This window comes from Phaseolus vulgaris, chromosome 9, assembly GCF_051622355.1.
Source record: "Phaseolus vulgaris cultivar YP4 chromosome 9, ASM5162235v1, whole genome shotgun sequence".
In the NCBI taxonomy this organism is placed as follows: domain Eukaryota; kingdom Viridiplantae; phylum Streptophyta; class Magnoliopsida; order Fabales; family Fabaceae; genus Phaseolus; species Phaseolus vulgaris.
The window spans coordinates 39725186-39743817 of NC_143506.1; the positions used below are offsets into that span (position 1 = coordinate 39725186).

The 18632-nt window shown below is 32.4% G+C and overlaps 3 protein-coding genes across 3 annotated transcripts; all 3 read left to right on the forward strand.

Moving 5' to 3' along the window:
• Positions 1-2635: 2635 nt before the first annotated feature.
• On the forward strand, positions 2636-4727 carry LOC150025311 (uncharacterized). The gene is made up of 5 exons (XM_090295721.1): positions 2636-3194; positions 3252-3543; positions 3771-4161; positions 4212-4319; positions 4377-4727. The coding sequence occupies exons 1-5, from the start codon at positions 2636-2638 to the stop codon at positions 4725-4727; spliced, it is 1701 nt and encodes a 566-aa protein (XP_090151847.1).
• Positions 4728-9369: 4642 nt separating this feature from the next.
• On the forward strand, positions 9370-10258 carry LOC150025312 (uncharacterized). Its single transcript, XM_090295558.1, has one exon. The coding sequence runs from the start codon at positions 9470-9472 to the stop codon at positions 10208-10210; it is 741 nt and encodes a 246-aa protein (XP_090151684.1). The 5' UTR covers positions 9370-9469; the 3' UTR covers positions 10211-10258.
• Positions 10259-14090: 3832 nt separating this feature from the next.
• LOC137821813 (DNA-directed RNA polymerases II, IV and V subunit 9A) lies at positions 14091-16572 on the forward strand. Its single transcript, XM_068626575.1, has 4 exons — positions 14091-14226; positions 14304-14379; positions 14730-14888; positions 16152-16572. Exons 1-4 carry the CDS (start codon positions 14198-14200, stop codon positions 16230-16232), a joined length of 345 nt encoding a protein of 114 aa, XP_068482676.1. The 5' UTR covers positions 14091-14197; the 3' UTR covers positions 16233-16572.
• The last annotated feature ends 2060 nt before the right edge of the window (positions 16573-18632 follow it).

The following is an 18632-nucleotide window of genomic DNA, read 5'->3' on the forward strand; positions in this document are numbered from 1 at the left end:
TTTTAAGTTATCAAATGTGTATTTTCTGTATAATGAATCAAAATATCACAACTAAAACATCTCTGAACCTTACTACAGCTTTAATAATATAATAATACATATTAAAATTTTAAATTAAAAAATAAAATAAATATAATTAAAATATTATGATTTGCAGTTGTCAAATGTGTATATGATGAATGTAAAAATATAACAACTCAAACATCTCCGAGATGAGGTCTGATGATACTGAATAATGTCTTTTATCACAAAAAGTTTATTAAAGATTCAATGTGTATACAAGGGGTTTGACTTTGCTACACTAATAGGTTTTCAAGTGGGAGAGGGAAAGGTAAGGAAAGGTAAGGTTGTCTTCATGGCTGATACTTCGTTTTTCTTCACTAATATTCCGCCTGGTCATGAAGAAAAGGAGCTTTGGAATATTTTTTAAAGACGGGGTAGAGTTTTGGATGTTTTCATACCCAAAAAACTTAATTATAGAAAACAACGCTTCGGGTTTGTGAGGTTCCAAGGGGTGAGGGATGTTTGTGAGTTAGAAAGAAGGTTGGATGCTATTTGGATTGGGTTATGGAAATTACGTGTGAACATAGCCAGATACCGTAAGAAAGAACCGCCAAAGGAAGCGCGTAATCAGAACCGGAGGGTGGAGGGCTCTAAAAAAGTTTGGAGCCAGAAGGAGATGCACCGTTCATTCACAAAAGTGGTTATGTCTGGGAGTGCGAGTTTGCCTCAGGGAAAAAAGAGTGATGGTGAACAAAAGGAGCTCGAATTTGATTTGCCTTGTTTTAAGGTGGACGTGGAGCCATCATTGTGGCTCGAGAGTTGTTTTATTGGGAGGTTCTTGGAACTGTCTAATTTTCAGGCAGTTAAGGAGAGTGTTGTGGTGGGTGGTTATGGTTCGTTAAGTCTTAGCTATCTTGGAGAGAATTTTATGCTGCTAGCTGGTGATGGTGAGATTTCTGTCGCGAAGGTCATTGATGATAACAAAGAGTGGTTAAGGGATATCTTTGATTCTCTTGTCCCATGGGATAATTCTTTCTCCGTCTCTGGTAAAAGTTGCTTGGGTTCGAATTAGGGGTTTACCATTGATGTTTTGGAATAGACAATGCTTTGAACTCATTGGGGAGTTAGTAGGAAAGTTTATTGAGGTGGATGAGGCGACGGAGGCACGAGAGATTATTGAGTTTGCTAGATTACGGATCAAGATTCCAGCGGGCGGGAATGCAAATGTGGTAAAAAGTATTATTATAAATGATTATCGGTGTCGGATAACCTTTGAAGAAGATACGTGTCATCGTTTTTCTCAGCTTGGTTGCAGTAAGTGCATGGAATGGGGGCAACTGTCTGAGGGGAGTTCGGAGGCACGCTACTTAGTCACTGATGATGAAGATGTGGTTGAGTCCGTGTTTTTGGACATTGGAGGAGAAGATGATGGAGCTAAGGGCAACTTAGTTTTATTAGAAGATCCAGAGTTCATAGATTTTTCTTCTAAAGTTGGTGTAGACCTAAAAGAGGGAGTAATGACTGTTTTGGGAAGCCAAAACAATGAGTGGGAAAGGTTGGGAAGCCAAAACCGTGCATGGGAAAGAATGGAGATGGGCGGCGCATTTAAGGGGGTCCAAAACCATGTGTCAAGTGGTGTAAATGAGAGTAGTTCTGGAAAAGAAGGGGGGTGGTCTGATGAGTTTTTCTGTGTTGGGCCTACTTTGGCCCAAGTACACGTGGTTGGTGGGGCGGAGCAGCCATTGGTTTCAGACCCATTTGCAGACGTGGCAGACCATGTAGGTTTCCTTGCAACATGCGACTTTGGGGTGGGCGGAGAAGTGTATCCAAGCGGCGTTGCCCTTGGTGGTACGCCAGCCAGCGACGACGCGGTGGCTCCGACAATGTCAAATACTCTGCCTACGAAGGGGTGGTCGAATAAAGCGGAGATGAAGGTTGACGGCGACACCGTTAGTTACGTCAACGATAATAGTGACGACGCCTCTTGGGCACCTACTGGGTGCGTCGCCGTGTGACGAGGTGGCAGCGGCACCCGTTTATAGAGACAAAGGGCTCGAGGTCACCGGCGGAAGAGGTCTAGGTTACGACGAGCATTTGGGTGGTTCGCCGGCGGTGGAGGGTTTGTCTGCAGCGGCGGACGGAGGAGAAGTTGACGGTGCTAATAGGAGTGTCGGGAAGGAGTCAGTAGGGGCGGTTGAGATGGTGTTTTCGACGGAGGCAGCAGGTGGAAAAAGACTTGGCAACACTTTATCTAAAACCAGCCTTAAGAATATGAGAAAGAAAGTCGCTCTGTCCTCGCTGGCGGGTAAAAGGTTAGAAACTACTGTCTCTTCTATTTCTGACAATGATGTAAGGAACTGTAATAATCGTTATTGGCTGGAAAATAAGGAATCGAAAGCCCAAAAAATTTGGAACATGGGAAAAGTTTTGGGGTTTTCGTTTGCTGGGAAGGAAGAAGTGGTAGTTAAAAATTTGCAAGCCTTGGAAGCTCGGGACAGAGATAACATGTTGCTCAAAAGGAAGGAGAGTGTAGTTTCTGATGATGAAAATAATTAGTTTGAATGTGAAGGGGTTAGGAGGAAGTAACAAAAGAAGATATCTAAAGGAGTTGATTTTCAAAGAACAGGTAGGAATGGTGTGTATTCAAGAGACTAAGTGTTCTGAGTTCGGAGAAGAGAATTGCTTCAATATGTGGGGTTCTAATGAAATAGACTGGATTGAAATTGGGTCTATCAATAATGTTGGTGGGATTATTACTTTATGGAGGAGGAGTTGTTTCCATTTATTAAGCTCTGTTAATGGGAATAATTTCTCGATTATTGAAGGGGTATGGAAGGTTGGTGACGGAGTAAGAGTAACTATTGTGAATGTTTATAGCTCAGGTTCTCTGAAGGAAAAGAAAGCGAGTTGGGATGAAATTAATGCTCATAGAGCGTGTCAGTTAAACAGGATCTGGTGTGTAGTAGGGGACTTCAACTCAATCAGAACAAAGGAGAAGAGGAAAAGTTTGGCTATGGGCTTGAATTATAATAGAGAAATGCGGGATTTTAATGAGTTTATTGGAAAGGCTGAATTAATGGACATTCCGATGGTTGGTCAGAAATTCACTTGGTATAAACCGAATGGTACTGCTAAAAGTAGAATTGATAGAGTCCTTGTCTCTAAGGAATGGATGGAGGAGTGGTCGAACAGTAAGTAGTTCGTACTTAGTATATCTATTTCAGATCATTGTGCTTTGGTAATTAAAGATTCCTGTCCAGATTGGGGTCCGAAACCTTTTTGCAGTCTGGATGTCTGGCAAAAAGACAACAAGTTCCGAGAGTTTGTTCGAAGTAAATGGCTTAGTTATGAAGTTTACGGTAGGGGTTTGTTTGTCTTCAAAGAAAAATTGAAGAAGCTAAAATATGATTTAAAAGTATGGAACAGAGACGTGTTCGGAGATGTTAATCTGAAAGGGGAGATTTTAAAAAAGAAAATTGAGGATTTTGATGCTCGAGATGATGCTGGTGTCTTAGATGAGGAAGGCAAAGTGGAGAGGAGGTATTTGCTAGCAGAACAAAATGAAAATGCTTTTAGACAAGAAACAATTATTCATCAGAAAGCTCGCCTTAAGTGGTTAAAAAATTGTGACCTTAATTCAAAGTTTTTTCATTCGACTGTTAAATGGAGGAGGGCAAGAAACGGAATTAATTGACTAGTAGTTGATGGTTGTGGAGTGAAGATAAGGAGGTGGTTAAAGGTAAGGTTAGGGACTTCTTCAATGCCAGATTTGAAAGTGTTGATGGGCTTCAAGTCAGGTTGGATAATGTGCCTTTCAATTCTATCTCTGCTGCTAATAATGAGATGTTGGTCAGTACTTTCTCCGAAGAGGAAGTCAAGGAGACTGTTTGGGATTGTGAAAGCTCGAAAAGTCCTGGTCCGGATGGATTTAACTTTGGGCTCATCAAGTTTTGTTGGGAGTTTATTAGGGAGGATATCCTGCTGGTCGTAAACAATTTTGCTATAGTCGGAAAATGGCCTAGGGGGACAAATGCGTCGTTCGTGTGTCTGGTCCCTAAGCTGGAGAATCCACAAAGTTTATGTGATTTTAGACCTATTTCTCTGGTTGGATGTCTATATAAGATCATACCGAAGTTGCTATCTCTGAGGCTTAAAAAGGTGATGAGTAAAATCATTGACTCGAGACAGTCTACGTTTCTAGCTGGTAGGGAATTTTGGATAGTGTGTTGGTGGCCAATGAAGTCTTAGAGGAGGCAAAAAGGAGGAAGAAGAACTGCTTATTTTTCAAAGTGGATTATGAGAAGGCTTATGATTCGGTAAGGTGGGATTTCATCAGTTATATGCTTGAAAGATTAGGTTTTTGTGAACAATAGATTGCTTGGATTAAATCTTATCTGGAGTCTGCAACGGTATCTGTGTTGGTTAATGGCAGTCTGACTAAGGAATTCGTTCCTTCAAAGGGTTTGAGACAGGGTGATCCTTTGGCTCCGTTTCTTTTCCTTGTTGTAGCTGAAGGTTTAGCAGGAGTGGTAAGGAATGTTGTCTTGTTTGACTGGGTGGAGAGTGTGGAGGTTGGGAGGAATAAGGTTAAGGTTAATATGCTTCAGTATGCAGATGATACCTTGTTCTTCTGCAAAGCAACAACCAAAAGTGTTTTCTGTTTAAAATCTATTCTGACTTGCTTTGAGCTGGCTTCAGGTCTAAGTGAACTTTCTGAAGAGTAGTATTGGAGGTGTGGGGTTGATACTTTCACGATCAGTTGTTTCGCAAAAATGCTTAACTGTGAAGTGATGAATTATCCTTTCAAGTATCTTGGGTTTCCTGTTGGGGATGTCACAAAAAGGAAGCGTTTTAGGATGGGGTGGTTGAGAAGATAAAGGAAAGACTGGGAAGATGGAAAGGCAGATTTATCTCGATGGCAAGAAGAATTTGTCTGATTAAATCTATTCTCTCTGCTATCCCCTTGTTCTATACGTCTTTGTTTAAAATCTCTGCTATTGCTAGGAAGAAGATTGTGAAAATTCAAAGAAACTTCCTATGGGGTTGGAGGTCAGGTGGGCGAAAGATTGCGTGGGCTTCTTGGGAGAAGGTGTGCGAACCCCGTGGAAATGGTGGTCTCGGGGTTATTAATATTAAATTTTTCAACATTGCTTTGTTGGGGAAATGGATTTAGAGGTTGGGTTTTTCCAAAGGTGGTCTGTGGGAGGAGGTGGTAGAATCTAAGTACGGGGGTTGGAGAAAGTTGAAAGGGCCAAGTTCAAAAACGATGGGGTCCCTTTGGTGGCGGGAGCTAAAGGCGATTTGGTCGATGGAGGAATGGGGGAGAGAGTTCGACGACCGTTTCAATTGAAAAGTCGGTAATGAGAAGGAAATTAGGTTTTAGGAAGATAAATGGGTGGGCGATTTGGAGTTGAAAAACAAATTCCCAAGGTTATACTCTCTTTGCAGGGATGAAGATGAGTTGTTGGAATGTTGTGGGGTCTGGGAAGAAGGAGAGTGGAACTGGAAGTTTGGGTGGAGAAGAAATTTATTTGATTGGGAGAAGTCTCAGGTAGACCAACTTTTTGAAGAAATTAGAGGTTTGAGTATTGATTCGGATATTGATGACTCGTGGGTTGTTGTTCTTTTTGCCCCTTGTTTTGGTTGCAGTAAGTTTGTATTGGGTTTGTTTTGAGTTTGTATGGGTTTGTTTTGAGTTTGTACGGGTTTGTACGGGTTTTTTAGTGGTAGATTTTTTTGTCTCTCTCATTTTGTTGGTTTAGGAGACCTGAAATTTGATTCATATTATATAGGTACGTATAAGGGTTGACTCACCCCTTAAATGGTTCCTGTTATTCAATCCTTATTGCTAATAAAAAAAATGTGTATACAAGACTTATTTAGTGGTATTACTTTTTTACATTTTTAACTATTAAAGCATTCTTAAATAATTCTAAAAGTTATTTGCTATCTATTAAATATGTTCTAAATTAAAATAATAATAAAATAATAGAAAGAAAGATCACTTCCATCCTAAAATTATTTTTCTTTGATTTTAAATTTGATATACAAAATATTGCACCTATGAAATATAAACAACAAAGTAGTAATGAAGAGTTTTATAAACTGATTTTATTAGGTCGAGTTAGTCTTAAAATTCAGTTCTTAATAAAAGTTTTTTCTAACATAAAAATCGTAGTAAGTATTTTCAAATAAAAAATTATTAAATAGAAATCAATTTTATATGAAAAAATAATTAATTATTATATTAACTAAATTAGTTTTTATTATTGATAAATAATTTCTAAATTAATTTATATTTAAATGATTTTCCTGTAATAATATTTTATTTTATGTCGTTATGGAAAATCTAAGTCCATGAATGCACGTTTCTCTTTAATTGGAAAACAAAAAATAATTCAGTTTTCTTCCTTTTAATTTTCCGAAATTAAAATATTAAATATCAAGTTCTCATCTAGCCAGAAAGAGAATAAACGCAATAAGAAGAAAAGAAATATAAGAATTATACTCCCACTGTGATTATTCTATTAAGATCATAAAGGATAGATGCTCCTTTCTAGCATGATATTGATAATTATAATGTATTATTCTATATTGATAATATAGGATCGATTCTCTTTTTTTATTGGATACAATATATTATTTTCAATTTAGAAAAAAAATATTTTGATAACTTTCTACCTATCTTAATTTGACTATTTTAAATATATATATATATATATAAAAGTAAATTTTAAAACACCATCACTTTGTTCAAGATAAGAAAAAAAAAATAATTATTTTTTATCAGTAAAAAATAAATAAATAATAAAGATATTTCAAGGATACTTCAATCCTTATACAAGTAAGTCATCATGTGATTCCAAACATAAAACATATCAAAGACAGAATTCCAAATCAGATTAGAGTAGCACAATCATAACAACCTAAGACTTCTAACATCCAAAAATAAAATCAACACAAAAACTAATCCAAACTAACTACATATATCTATCAACATACCTTGCAATTCATCTAAACCCATCTTTTGTTTGTTCAACCACCTAAAGCTTTATGATAGATTTCATGCATATCAGCGGCTTAAGGCACCAGTTAGAATACGATAAGCTTGCAAGACGAACCTTGAAAGTCACCCATGACCAAACCTTCAATTGTGTCATTATGAAAGTCTCAATATGGTCTATCCTACCATTTTTAAAAATGATATTGTTCCTATGCTTCCACAATTCGTCTACCACTGTTATCCACACACATTATCAAATCTGATTACCAATTTTATTGAGTCCACTCAACTTAAAATTTATAAAATGCCTTTTTGGTTCCCAATGATTTGTCGACGCTAACCCTATCCACTCATAGCACATAGACCACATGAGTCAAGCAACTCTACAAGTGCAAAAAACATGGGACATTGTTTCCTCTTCCTCCCCACACAAACTGCAAATGTTACTTACTATACTGATCCTTATTCTCTCCAAAATCGCTTTAGTCGCTAACTTATCTTCCATGACCCTCCATGTTGTGAAGTGAGATGAAGGTTACCTTTATCCCCAAAAAACTCTAATACATGGTCACTTCTTCTTTTATCGGCAAGAAGCAATACAATTAAATAGACCCACTTCATGGGTGGTCTAACCCTTATACAGAATACAAGAGTTCAAAGAGTACTTTTCCATATACATATCAAACCAAAATGTAACCTCCTACTGTCTGCCTCAACACTACCAACTAAAGTAGAATTAGAAATATCAAGGATCAACCCTTATAAAGACATTAAATCAAATGCATACATACCAAGGGTTCTAGGCACCCGTCAGAGAACAAGAAGCTCGCTGACAGTATCTTTGAATAGATCTAGGACCAAACCTTAACCTGTGCTAGGGAAAAAACTTCAGTATGATCAACCACTCCACACCTTTAAAGAAACAATTATTCATGTGTCTCCAAATCTCACTAACCAATGCAATCCAGACATTGTCCATAATAAAATTAACTGAAGTAGACGCATCTAGAATCTTGAAATGGTCAAAATGAGACCCAGGATCAATAAGGTCGACCGAACGCACCCCTAACCTGTTATAACAATTATTCCAAATTAGCCAAGCAACTCTACATCCGAAGAACAAATGGTTTGTTGACTCCTCTGGTATCCTGCACAAGCAACAAAGATTGCTTTCGACCCCTATACCTCGTCTCTTCAGATTTACCATACAAGCAACCTTGTTTTCAATAACTCTCCAAGTTGTGACTAGGGATGACAAAGCGAGGCGGGCCGTGCAGGCCGGCCCGCAGCCCGCTGGTAAAAAACGCGAGGCGGCCTAACCTTTTCAACCCGCTAACCCGCAAGAAAAAAAATGGATGAAAGTTCTTCTAAGACGGCATCCAATGTTATTGAAATGGAAGAATGTCAATAATGTTTATGTTTAATGTTTTTGAATTAATGTTTATGTTTAATGTTTTGGAATTAGGTATTTTTAATGTTTTGGAAGTGGAAGAATAGTGATATTTGATATTTATCTTAATGTTTAATGTTTTGATGTTTGACTATGTTTGAAAAGGAAGAAAAAAAAATTTAGGTTTGATAGTAACAAATATATAGGTTTAATTTGATAATTTCTTAAGAACAAAATGTAAACAAAAAAATTAAAAAAAAAAAAACGCAGGCTGGCCCGCAAACCCGCGGGCCAACTCTTATGCGGGGCGGGTCGAGAATTCTAGCCCCTAGTTGAGACGTGAGCTAAAGGAAACACCTTAATCCTCCTGAAAAACTTGTACCTTCTCGAGTCTTCCTCGCATCCCTCTCCCCTTAAAAATCCATAAGCAAACCTAACTAAAAACTATGCTGACTCACTATTCTTCCAAAACTCATTTGTCTGCTTTTTCCAACTCAAGCCTCTGGTTGGAAATCATCTCTAAAAGTTGGCTTGCTTGATCCTCCTCCCAAGCAAAAAAACCATTTCTCCACCTTAAATTCAACTCTCAGCATTAACCCATATTTTGAGAATCACATAGATTTGCCTCGATAAGAAAAATAACATCTACTTTTGAAGTCTTTTACATCTACTTTTGAAGTCTTTTTGAGAATGCCCATGCCCAATTATCTGACCCCAAAACTGAACATCTTTCCCGTTTCCAACCTTCTAATTCCGACAATCTTCAAACTTCCCTCCTCAAACCTCCAAACTTTCATTAAATATCTCCATAAAAAAATATAACTTTGCTAAATACATCCAAATATGAAAATGGGACCATATAAAAAGATGCTGGATAAGATTTTCTAGGTCTACGATTAGAGATGCTCTTCGTGGTTCTTTTAACATATAATTCTTTGCCTTCTTTTAACACTTGGAATCTGTGTGTAGGTTCAGTTTTACCTATAAAGGAACATGCATGCAGGAAGACCGGATTAGAGTCAGAGAGCTGAGAGAAAGAAAAAAGGTTAGAGTGAGAGCAGACGTTAAAGACAATGGCAGGAAATAAGAGCGTTGTGAGGTTCATGTCTAGCGGTTATCCGTTGGAAGTGAACACCAAAATGCAGAAATTGGAAGATGAAGATGGAACCACCGAGTTCACATACTCCCTCGGTAACACCCACGTAACTATGAAGATAACCGAAAAGATTTGCTCCTCCGGTGGTGTAAAACAAGTCTACATCGACCTCTTCGAGAACAGTGGCAAGGGTTCTTTCGCTAATCTGAACCTGCGACTCTCGGAAAACAAGAGGTACGGCATTTTATGCAATTTCATGAACACTACGTTCGGGGGGTCCTATAATTCGATTAAGAATCATTACTACGCGCCACCTTTACCTGAGAGAGAAGTGGTTCGTTACTATAGTCTTGAGAGTGGTTGCGGAGGGTGTTTCACTCTGGAGAAGAAGAAGCACGAGTATGGTGTGGTGGTGAGGGTGAAGGCCACGCACGATTTCATCGTGGGCGAAGAGACCATGCACGTGAAAGTGAAAATAGGGTATGATGATGGTGGAAGAGAAAAAGGGTTGAATGTTGAAGTGGATGGACCAGTGAAGCTTACGACGGAGTATGTGAACTACGTCGTTTCGAGATCGGAGAGGAAGATGTGGACTGCGATTGAGGCAAGTAACGACGCCGTTGAGACCGGGCGCAAGGGTATAACAATGGCAGTTCGAAACCCAACCCTAAAACAAAAGGAAAACTCAATCGCCTTACAAAATGATATTACATATTAGAATTTTAAATTAAAAAGTAAAATAAATGCAATATTTTCAATATTATTATTTTGAGTTGTGTGTATTTTATGTATGTCAAAATATATGATCACTCAAACATCTCCAGTTAAGCTCTCATGCTATATACAACTTCATACATTTATTTATTTATATATATATATAATAAAAGATAAATTTATAATTAAATAGTATAGAAAAATATTAAAATAATAGTATTAATAATTGTAACATGATTGTATAAAAAATATAGTTTGTAAATATATTATTATCTAATTTAAGTGAATAATGTATTGGTTAATTGTAAAGTTTATTGAAATTTTCAGGTGTATGTATTAATAGTACTTTTTTGCATTTCTAATATTAAAGTATTAAAGGATTCTACGAGTTAGTTGTTATCTAACGAATATATTCTAAATCAAAAGGAAAAAAATAATAGAAAAAGAAATCAATTCAATCTTAAAATTATTTTTCTTTTAAATTGTAAATTTGATATAGAAAATATCACCCTATGAAATATAACGAACAAAGTAGTATGGGAGGTAGGTTCTCACAACAACTGCAATATTAAAATGGAGAACTATAAATCCAACTACTTCAACGTCAAACAACATATTTTAATAATTCATCTCTCACTTTTATCCCTAAATCAATTTCCTATCTACACCATCTACATCTTTATTTCCCTATCTAGCACCCTTTTGTTTTTATTTCCCTATCTAGCACTTTTTTATTTTTTATTTCCCTATCTAGCACCATTTTAAAAATAAATAAATAAATAATAAATTATTATTTTTTTATAATTTTAATTTTGAATGCATTAAAAAATAAATATTTTTAATGTTTAAAATAATTAAAAATATAATTAATGAATAAATAAATGAGTTTTTACAAAATAAAAATAAAAAAGTAATAAATTAAAAATGTTTAGTTTAAAATTATTTTTTTTTAAAATGAAGAAAATAAAAAATTAAACTCTACAACAACGTAAAAGTTGAATCTATAAACATAAATTAGTATTTATTTTTATTATTATTGATTATGTAATCATGTTAATTTCAAGTAAAAAATACAGGACATATTTATAAAAAAAACCAAAGTCAATTAGTATTAATTAATAGTGGACACATAAATAATATTGAAGTGTTTACTGCAAAATTCTAAAAAAAACTAATACAAACGTTACACTTAATGCTTAAAAATGAGAAGAAAAAAATGCAAAAATAAATAAGTCTAGAAAATAAAAACAACAACAATAAAATAAAAACAAAAACCATAAATAAATAAAGATTGACAAAAATAATAATAATAACTAAAAACATAAAAGGTATAAAATAAAGGAAAAACAAAATAAGATAAAGATAAAAGATATAAAAAAAATCAAATAAATCAAAACAAGATAAATATAAGAGATATAAGGCACTAAATAAGTATATGTGGATCATAAAAAGGAAAATAGATGAGAGATGATCATTCATTTAATATGTTCTTCAATGGTACATTAAATAGTTTGTGCGAAATGAAACATAATTAATGACGAAAAGTAGATGGTGTAGTAATGTTGGGACACGTTCTTCTTGTGTGTCCTGGTGTTTGACAATATTATTATTTTTTCTGCCATTCTTTATTTATTTCTATTTATGTTTTTATTCAGTAATTATATTTCTAACTATTTTAAATACTAAAAATATATTTTTTTAATGCATTCAAAATTAAAATTATAAAAAAAATTACTGGATTGTGCAATTCTCGTCATTAATTATGTTTCATTTTGCACAAACTATTTAATGTACCACTGAAGAAAATATCAAATGAATGATCATCTTTTATTTATTTTCCTTTTTATAATCAACATATACTTATTTAATATCGCCTTATATCTTTTATCTTTATCTTGTTTGAATTTTTTTTATATCTTTTATCTTTATCTTATTTTGTTTTGCCTTTATTTTATATTTTTTATGTTTTTAGTTGTTTTTTTTTTTTTGTCATTCTTTATTTATATTTATTTTTTGTTTTTATTTTATTGCTGCTGTTTTTATTTTCTATACTTCTTTAGTTTTGCATTTTTTTGGTCTCATTTTTAAGCATTAAGTGTAGCATTTGTATTAGCTTTTTTTTTAGAATTTTGCATTTAGGGTAGACACTTCAATATTATTTATGTGTTCACTATTAATTAATACTAATTGACTTTGGTTTATTTATAATTATGTCCTGTATTTTTTACTTGAAATTAACATGATTATATCATCAATAATAATAAAAATAAATGTTAATTTATGTTTATAGATTTAACTTTTATGTTGTTGTATAGTTTAATTTTTTATTTTCTTCATTTTTAAAAAAAATAACTTTAAACTAAACATTTTTAATTTATTACTTTTTTATTTTTATTTTGTAAAAACTCATTTATTTATTCATTAATTATATTTCTAATTATTTTAAACATTAAAAATAATTATTTTTTAATGCATTCAAAATTAAAATTATAAAAAAAAATTATTATTTATTTATTTATTTTTAAAATGGTGTTAGATAGGGAAATAAAAAATAAAAGAGTGCTAGATAGGGAAATAAAAACAAAAGGGTGCTAGATAGGGAAATAAAGATGTAAATGGTGCTAGATAGGGAATTGAGCCTACATATTTATCCACATATAGATATTTACCTACAAATACATCTACATATAAATTTACACATGGATCTATATGCATGATTAATATTAATAATATTATTTTTATTAAAAAACTTATTAATTTATTAATTATATTATTAAGAAATATTATTATTATCATTAATATTAATCTTTTTATTAATATTACTAGTATTGTAATTAATATTAATAATATTTTCAATATATAATGTTATTATTAATATTGTTTTCGATGTTATTCATATTATTAGTGTTATTATTATTAATATTAATTTTATTATTAATCATATTATTAGTATTATCATTAATATTATTATTGTTATTATTGTAACTCCTCGAAAAACATTCCTTCCAGCAAAATATATTTTTCTCCCAGATTTTGTTTACATACTTCACCAATGATGAAAATAAGATATAATTGTGGTGGAATAGAAAAAAAAAGATAAACATCTCCAAAATTAAAACTTTTTTCAAAAAGAAAAATATACTCACCTTAGAACCAACTTTAATAATGTAATTATACATATTAGAATTTTTAAATTAAAAAAAAATATAAATAAAATATCATTATTTTGAGATATCAAATGTGTATTTTATGTAAGATGGATGTAAAAATATCACAACCTTACAATTAATTTTTAATAATATAATAATTCATATTATAATTTTAAATTAAAAATAAAATAAATATAATTAAAATATTATTATTTGGAGTAGTCATGTATTTTGTATGATGAATGTCAAAATATCACAACTCAAACATATCCTAGATGAGGCCCCACGAGTACTCTAAGTGAATAATGTCTTTAATTACAAAGTTTATTAAAGATTCAATGAATACTTAGTGGTATTACTTTTTAAATTTTTAACTATTAAAGCATTTTTATAGAACTCTAAAAGTTATTTGGTATCTATAAATTATATTCTAAATCAAAATAATAATAAAATAATAATAGAAAGAGAGATCACTTCAATCTTAAAATTATTTTTCTTTTATTTTAAATTGATATACAAAATATTGCACCTATGAAATATAACCAATAAGGGAGCTATTTTGTTACAACAACAAAAGGAATTTATTTTTATGAATAGTGACAATTAAAGTATCTATTTTATAGAAAAATAATGTTTTGATATAAATTTGTAATTAAATAGTATAAAAAAAAATATTAAAATAATAATATTGATAATTGTAATATGATTATATAAAAATTGTGTATTTTCAATCTATGATTACTCTATTTTATAAGAGGGAGAAAAGCGTGGGAGGGAAAGAAGAAAGAGCAGACACAAAAGGAGCGAAGAAGGATTCCTACTCCCTTATCATCGTTGCCAAGATGAGTACTATGAAATTTTGCCGTGAATGGTTGGTCCCCTCTTCATTTTCCTCTTCAATTTTCCCTCTTTCAAATTCATTTTCTTCATCCATTGCTTTTGCTTCAGTAACAACATTCTCTACCCTAAGGAAGACAGGGATCAGAAGATTCTTCTCTACGCTTGCCGCAACTGCGACCATCAGGTTCTTCTCCTTTTCTTTTACCTCTTTTCGTGTACCCTTTACTCCTAATTTTTGTTTTCAAGTGTAAAACTGTGACGGGCTGAAAATTCTCTTCATGCTTTTGCCACGTCAAGTGCCAGTTTGCATTGGTTTATTTTGGGACCAAAAAAGTTTGATTTTTTAGTAGAAAATAGCGATTATTTTCTGGATTTAAGCTGTACCCAATCATGGGTCAAATGTTGGTTGTGTTTGTTTTGCAGAAAGTGTTGAGAGGGGTTCTTTGCATTTCTGATATTAGTAATTTTGATGGGACATGCTTGTTTGAGTAGTTGTTTGTTGTTAATGTTGTTGTTTTTGTTGTTGTTGCTCAGGAGGTTGCGGATAACTTCTGTGTTTATAGGAATGAGATACATCACTCTGTTGGAGAGCGCACTCAAGTGTTACAGGATGTAGCTGCAGATCCAACTCTTCCTCGAACCAAGTCTGTTCGCTGCACTCAATGCAATCATGGTGAAGCTGTCTTTTTCCAGGTAAAGTCCCTGTTCTATGTTTGAAACAGAGAAATTGTTTTGTTATTTTTGCAGTTTGCTATCTTGGTATTAGAATTTAGGTTGTACAATGTTCCTTGCCAAGGTTGGGACATATTGCAAGATTCTGATTTGGTTCCACGTTGGATGAGTATCCCCTTCTTCCTTGTGTACATGGAGCGATGTGGAGGTAGAACTGTGAGGATTTGAGGATAAATATTTATAAGTTTATTATTTTTTGCATATAGCACAATTTTCAGTGTTGAACACTATGCTGCTCTTTCTACTCTCACCCCCCTTTATTTAGAAGAAGTGGATTGCACAAGGAGAGCAACTAATAAAGAGATTTGAGCCTTAACATTTCGGTAATGTGTATAGCTGTGCAGATATTATGCTGTGCTGCTTAAGTTATCAAATCCAAGTGAGTCTGTTTAGGGTTGTGAAAGTATATTGACTATTGCATAGATAGGAGACATGAGATATAGGTTATAAGTAGATTGTGAACCTTCTCTTGTCTTTACATTGATATAGTATGATAACATTCTTAGTTGGAATGTTATGCAGCTTAACCTTAGAATGATTAAAACTTGAACTAGTTTGACTTTTTATTCAGCATGGCTTGTGATGCTACCATATTGTCCATCATTGTAGTATTCATGGTTCTGGGCAGATTTTTGCAGTGAATAAATTTCGACTTTTCTTTTTCTGGGAAAACATTGATGATATTTAGTACTGGGTGATTTTTTTTGTCCCTGCAGTCTTTTGTCAAATAAGAAACAAAGGGTGTTTTTCTTTGCTCAATAGTCATTGTTTTAGTGATATATGAAACTTAATGTAACGAGCTGATTGGTTGACTTGAAAAGGCTAATATCTTCATATTTCAAATGTTTCTTTTTCAATCATTGATCATGGTAAGATTTGATTCATGGTTTGGAAAGTAGGTCTTCCAATTCTATTTGCTTCTTACTTCAAATTCTAAATTGATTTCTTCTCTGAACACTACACACTAGTTTGACACACCTTGATGAGGAACCCACGATCGGCTGCAAATGTCTATGCTATTATGCTACACTTTAAACTCTAAAATCATGTCTATCTGTCATTATAAATGATGCAGTTATATTGAATAGAAGAAAGCATAATTCAGTATAACCTTTTGAATTTGAAATGTTGTGCATTATAACCCTTATGAATGCACTTTTGGCAAAAATTTCAAACTGCATTTTAATTACTCATGAAACATCGAAATTTTTTTTATGTATTCAGGCAACAGCAAGAGGGGAAGAAGGAATGACACTTTTCTTCGTTTGCTGCAATCCAAACTGTGGATACAGATGGAGAGACTGATATTTGAGCTTCTTCAGAGGAAGGTTCAATACTGAGGAGATCCAATATTTGTTTTAGCTTATTTTGAAAAGTTAATTGTTTTCTTTTTCTTGTCAAGTTTCTGAAAAACTTTTGGAAAACAAAAATTACTTCTCAAAATTTAAGCTAAAACAAAATGGGGTCTATTGTCTACTGTGTGACAGCGGAGAGAATTTGTTATCTGAAAAACTTAATTGAAGAGGAGAAAATGATACTGAAGTTGTGTTTTAACTGCAGTTTCTGATCTAATGATTAAAATAGTTCAATGTACAAACTGTTGCTGGTCAAAGTTGATAAATTTTATGGATAGGCCTAAAACAAAGTGCCATGTTTTTTTAAATTATACTCAACACTTTTTTAAATCTAAAAACGAGGTGTCATTTTTCCTGATACCAAAATTGTGTTAGGAAAATACTTCACATATATTTACTTACACTTCTATTTTATTTCTACATTGTTTTCTTTCTATTTCTCTTCTATTATATTTAATAGTTTCTCGACTTTTTTCTCCTTTTTCTTATTTATTTCGAACCAACACAAAGTTATATATTTATCATTAGGAAAACCTTGGTACCATGAAAAAAAAAATTCATATCCAGAAATAATGGATTTTATTATTCTTAAAGATGACTAAAATTTATTTGGTGGATGAATTATTTTAAAAATATTTATATAAATTTCCTAAAAGTTAAATAGTAACGTAGTGTTTTCACCAAAAATTAATTAGTTGTCATATTAAATTATTCAATAAGACAAACATGATGTATTTATAACATAAAGATTAATTCAAAAAAGTTATTTCCACCTTTCCAATAGGGGAATTTTTTCACCAAAAAGTTAACTAAAATGTATTCTTGGAAACATGATTCCCTATTTTCTAAAATACAAACCCGAATATGAATAAAATTAAAAATTTGAACTTCAGATATTCAAAAACACTAAAATGTCCTACGGGGAGAAATGAGTTACTTTTAATTATATTAATGGAGTAACATGCTCATTTTACAAGAAAATTGTTCACGGGTTTATAAAAAGATGTATTTGATACAATGGTTCTTAAATGCAGTTTAGTGTTTAGATACATTTTTTTGGGTCGAATATTAGTCCCTGTGATAAGGTCAATTTGAGGTTGACATACCTTATTGACACAAGTTTTATTACTGTATTATATAGGTGATACTACTTTAAAAATTAATTCATATTAAAACCACAAGTTTTAGTTAATATTCTACCTTTAATACACAATTACTGTAATGAACACTTTCTTAGGTTTAGCTTAATGTGCTTTTCCTATTTATTTTGTTTTTGTCTCTAAACAACTTACCCATCATCGGTTAACAAAGATGTAAAGAATTAAAAGTTTTTGTTGTAGAATATGTAAAATAATTTCATTGTTTTGCATGAGATCTATCAAAAATGGGAAAAGTTAGAAGAGGAAAGTTGGGATGAACATGATTTTTTAAGGGTAGAGGTGATGTTTTTTTTGTATCTTTAGATATGGGTAAACATAGTGGTGTTTGTGCTACGCAGTCTTCTTCAAGCCTCCAAAACGAGTGGAGTATGTCTTTATTTTTTTATAAGAGTTGAGATATTTCTAAAATACTTCTATTTTTTTTTCATAAAAAAACATAAAATAATGTCATATAGATGAAAATATATATCGTGATAAAGTTGACTCACAATGTTAAAAGTTTAAATTTGAGGATTTAATTTTCAAACAAATTAGCCTCACAAGTCTCTGCTTTTAAGATAGTTTTCACAGATATATTTTGTACACAGAACCTTAGACAATGGTAAGGATGTGCTTAGTTGTCACTTAGATCAGTTGAAAATAAAAGCACGTTATTTTAGAATGAGACATAATCTTTTAATTCCTTTAATACATGTTTTCATTTTGTTCAATTTTGATTACACATCATTTAATCCCTGCGTTGGTTGAAGATAGATATTAAGAATGTTCATGCTTAGAATAACCACAAATTCAAATTAATCTAACCTAATTCAAACACTTTGAATCGATGTGTTATATATTTTAATTAAATTAATTAAACCTATTATTCTTTACATTAACTATTAGGTTTTAATGTTGAAACTACAAATCCAACCCACGTTTTAAAATAATAATATAATTTTAATTTATAAGTTGTATGTTAAAAAAAGGAGACATCTTTCATCTTTTCTTGTCCCAACCTGTCACTGCATTAATTTAGTTTTTAAAATTCTTATTGATTTAACTTATTTATTCATAAAAAAAAATTAAAAAGTTATATCAAAATGCATCGGTAAAACAATAATGTTTAAAATTATAAAAATAAATTTAGTTTTTGAAATACTCCATCCAGCCTAGCCCATTAATTTTTTTAAGGAAACCTAACCTATTAA